The 3,647-nt window shown below is 33.9% G+C and overlaps 1 protein-coding gene across 1 annotated transcript; it reads left to right on the plus strand.

Annotated features, from left to right (window-relative positions):
- Positions 1-3,091: 3,091 nt before the first annotated feature.
- On the plus strand, positions 3,092-3,406 carry LOC140442160 (uncharacterized). Its single transcript, XM_072533239.1, has one exon. It carries the CDS (start codon positions 3,092-3,094, stop codon positions 3,404-3,406), a length of 315 nt encoding a protein of 104 aa, XP_072389340.1.
- The last annotated feature ends 241 nt before the right edge of the window (positions 3,407-3,647 follow it).

Below are 3,647 nucleotides of genomic sequence, written 5' to 3' on the forward strand. Positions count from 1 at the left end.
TTATGTTGATGATGGACTTGTCATGTCAAAATCTGAAAGTATTTTATTTATTATTTAAACGCAACGATGCAGAGACATGAATGTAGATGAATATGCCTGTTTTATTGACTATCGAAAAGCATTTGACTGCGTTAACCATCAAAATATGATCAAAATACTGAGAACAACTGGAGTTGACGAACAATACTTGCGAATTATCTCAGAACTATACTGGTACCAAACGGCAACAATTGAAATAGAGCACACAACATCCGAAGACATACAAATCCGACGAGGAGTGAGACAGGGATGCGTCTTATCACCGCTACTGTTTAATTTGTATTCGTAGTCTATATTCAGAGAAGAATTAGACGAGGTCCAAGGCGGAATTTAGATTAACGGAATCAGCATAGACAACATCAGATATGCTGATGATACCGTCTTAATAGCAAGCAACGCACAAGAACTACAAAATATAATAAATGCGGTAGTTTACCACAGCGAAATATTCGATTTACATTTAAACGTTTCCAAAACTAAAACTTTAGTATTTTTAAAGACACCAATAAACGTACAGGTGTGTGCCAAGGGTCAAATAATAGAACAGGTAAATTCCATAAAATATTTGGAAGCAAATATCAATAGTCAGTGTAATCCAAAAAAAAAAAAAGAAATCCTATCAAGAATCGAACAAGCAAGGAAAACATTCATGAGCATGAAAACATTTTTTACAAGATCAGACCTTAATCTACAGCTTAGAATCTGAATGATCAGATGTTACGTTTTTTCTGTCTTACTATATGGCTGTGAAAGTTGGACAATAAACTCTGAAATAGAAAAAGGAATAGATGCCTTTGAGATGTACATATACAGACGAATGTTGAAAATTTCATGGGTACAAAGAGTTACTAATGTTGAGGTACTTCGTCGCATGTGTAAACAAAAAGAATTACTAAGAACAATCGAAGAGAGGAAAATGCAATACTTGGGTCATGCGTTGAGAGGCGAAAGATATGAATTACTTCAAGTTATACTGGAAGGAAAAGTACAGGGCAAAAGATCAGTAGAAAGACGCCAGAGCTCGTGGCTACAGAACCTAAGGAGATGGTTCGACCGCTCATCCGCAGAAATCTTTTGCGCAGCAGTTTCCAAAACTACAATTGCCATTTGGATCGCCAACCTTCGAAAGGAGACGGCGCCATAAGAAGAAGAAGAAATTTTAAAGCAAATGTTTAAGATTACTGTGAATTTAAATATTAAATTACATTTTGTTGGACTTGACATTAAACAAGATTTTAGTGCGAGTACAATTGCTATTCATCAACATAATTGTATATAAAAACTTCTTACTAAATTTAATATGATTAATCACCCATTAAAGATTACTGCTGAGCCTAGCATACCGTTGCGCGTTGGTTGTCTGAAGGAAATATTTTAAATTATTATAAATCTTTGCCACATCGTGAGGCTGTCGGTTCACTAACATTTGTAGCAACCACCAGTCAACCAGATACTACATTTGAAGTTAATCAGGTAAGCAGATTATGTAATGCTTAGAGTGATGAACATGGGAAAGCAGTAAGACGAATTTTTAGATATCTGAACTATACTGCTTATTGCAAAGCTATGTATAGAAAAACTAAACATATCAAGGTAATAGGCTACACTGATGCAGACTATGCTGGCTGTCTAGATACAAGAAAATCTACTACTGGATATATATTTATACTAGGCAATGGCCCTATTACCTGGAAGGGCCAAAAACAAAACATAGTGGCACAATCAACGATAGAGACTGAATATGTGTCCTTGTCTTTTGGTATTATAGAAGCTTTATGCCCCAATTTTTTTTTAAAGAGATTGGAATTAATGTGTCACCTGTCAATATCTTTGATTATAATCAATCTGTCATTAAGCTAACACAGGCACAAAAACTTCATAGCAGAACAAAACATATTGATATTAGGATTCACCTTGTTCGAGATGAGTCTGAAAACAAGCATATATGTATAAGCTATGTCAATTCAAGCAATCAATTGACCGATTTGTTCACGAGAGCATCGTCAAATACTTTTAAGAATTTATCGAATTTGTCAATTTAACTACGTATTTGTTAATTTGTATCAGATCTTTATTTTTATTTGTTGTCAAACCTTGAATAAGTGGAGTGAATAAGCTTCTGAACTAATATAATATTAAAGATTTGAAAAGAAAAAAATTTGATTTTTAGGTTATGTTACTTCTTGTCAAACTGTTAGTAATGATGTAAGGATATGTTTTTGATAATATTCTGAGGCTTATCATTCAATGAACTTTTTACGAATCGACTGTCGGGTTGTTTTATTTATCAACTATAATTTCTGACTCATTTTGATTCTGAACTGACCGATTACCGTCAAGTACAACTACATGACATGTGGTTAACTCCTGAAGTGAACAATGGTTCTATTAGATTTTTAACTAATCTAAGATTTCCTTAGAAAATACAAATAACATTCGTTATGCCGACAACACAGTCATTATCGCTGAAAGTTAAAAAGACCTTCAGATGCTACTAAACAGAGTTTGTGATACTAGGGAACAGTTTGTTTTAACAACAAACATAAAGAAAACAAAAATCACGATTATCAGAAAGAGGGGTAAAGTCATAACAAGGATCCAGATAAAAAATTAAGATATTGAAGAAGTGGACAAAATGAAGTACTTTAGAGTCTGCATTACTAAAAATTTAAATCCGAAATCAGTAATTCGATCAAGAATGGATGAATTAAGACTACTATTTAAAGAGGAGTACTGTTACCCAGCTAATCGAAAAAAAGTAGCACAAAATCAACCAATACATCTACTCTACGTGGACCTTAAAAAAGCTTATGATAGTGTGCCACATCAAAAACTCTGGGAAGCTCTCGAGAAAACAAATATTCTTGTAACCTTAATCAAGGCTGTTCAAGACCTCTACAAGAACAACACAAGTAAAATAAAGAAAGGTCAGAAGGTATCCAAGGGTTTCACTATCAGCAAAGGACTTAAACAAGGATACTGCGTGTCTCTTGCTTTGTTTAAGATCTAGTCCGAGCAAGCGATGAAGACGTAGAAAAGAAAATGCAGATACATGGGAATTAGAAAAAGCATTGTTACATATGGAAGTGAGGTATGGCCATTAAAAGGAAAAAATTTAATAGCATTAGAAGCAGCAGAAATGGACTTCTGGAGAAGAGCGGCTGAAAAATCAACATTATACAGAGTTAGAAACGAAAGAATACGAGATATTATGGGTGTTAAGCACAATATAACAGAGGACATCAGAATAAATCAACTAAGATTGTATGGACACGTTCAAAAAATGGATGAACACAGAATACCAAAGAAAGTATTAAACTGGACACCGCATGGAAAGGGAAATCAGGGTAGACCGAGACTTAAGTGAGAAGAGAGTTAAAGAAAACCTTTGGAATGACCGACATAAATGGAGACTGGAAATCAGAAGACGGCGTACAACGTTATAAACTAATTGATTGATTGCTTGATTTAAAGATGAGAAAATTTCTGAGTATTCCTCCTTATCGTGCCGAAGCTTGGACTGTTAATGTTGACTTGATAAAAAAGCTGAAAGCTTTTGAGATGTAACTTTCTAAAAGAATTTTAAAAATATTATAGACCAATCATAT

The sequence above is a fragment of the Diabrotica undecimpunctata genome, chromosome 5 (genome assembly GCF_040954645.1).
Source record: "Diabrotica undecimpunctata isolate CICGRU chromosome 5, icDiaUnde3, whole genome shotgun sequence".
In the NCBI taxonomy this organism is placed as follows: domain Eukaryota; kingdom Metazoa; phylum Arthropoda; class Insecta; order Coleoptera; family Chrysomelidae; genus Diabrotica; species Diabrotica undecimpunctata.

Coding starts and splice junctions, on each gene's coding strand:
- LOC140442160 (XM_072533239.1), top strand. CDS start 3,092: ATGGGAATTAGAAAAAGCATTGTTACATATGGAAGTGAGGTATGGCCA.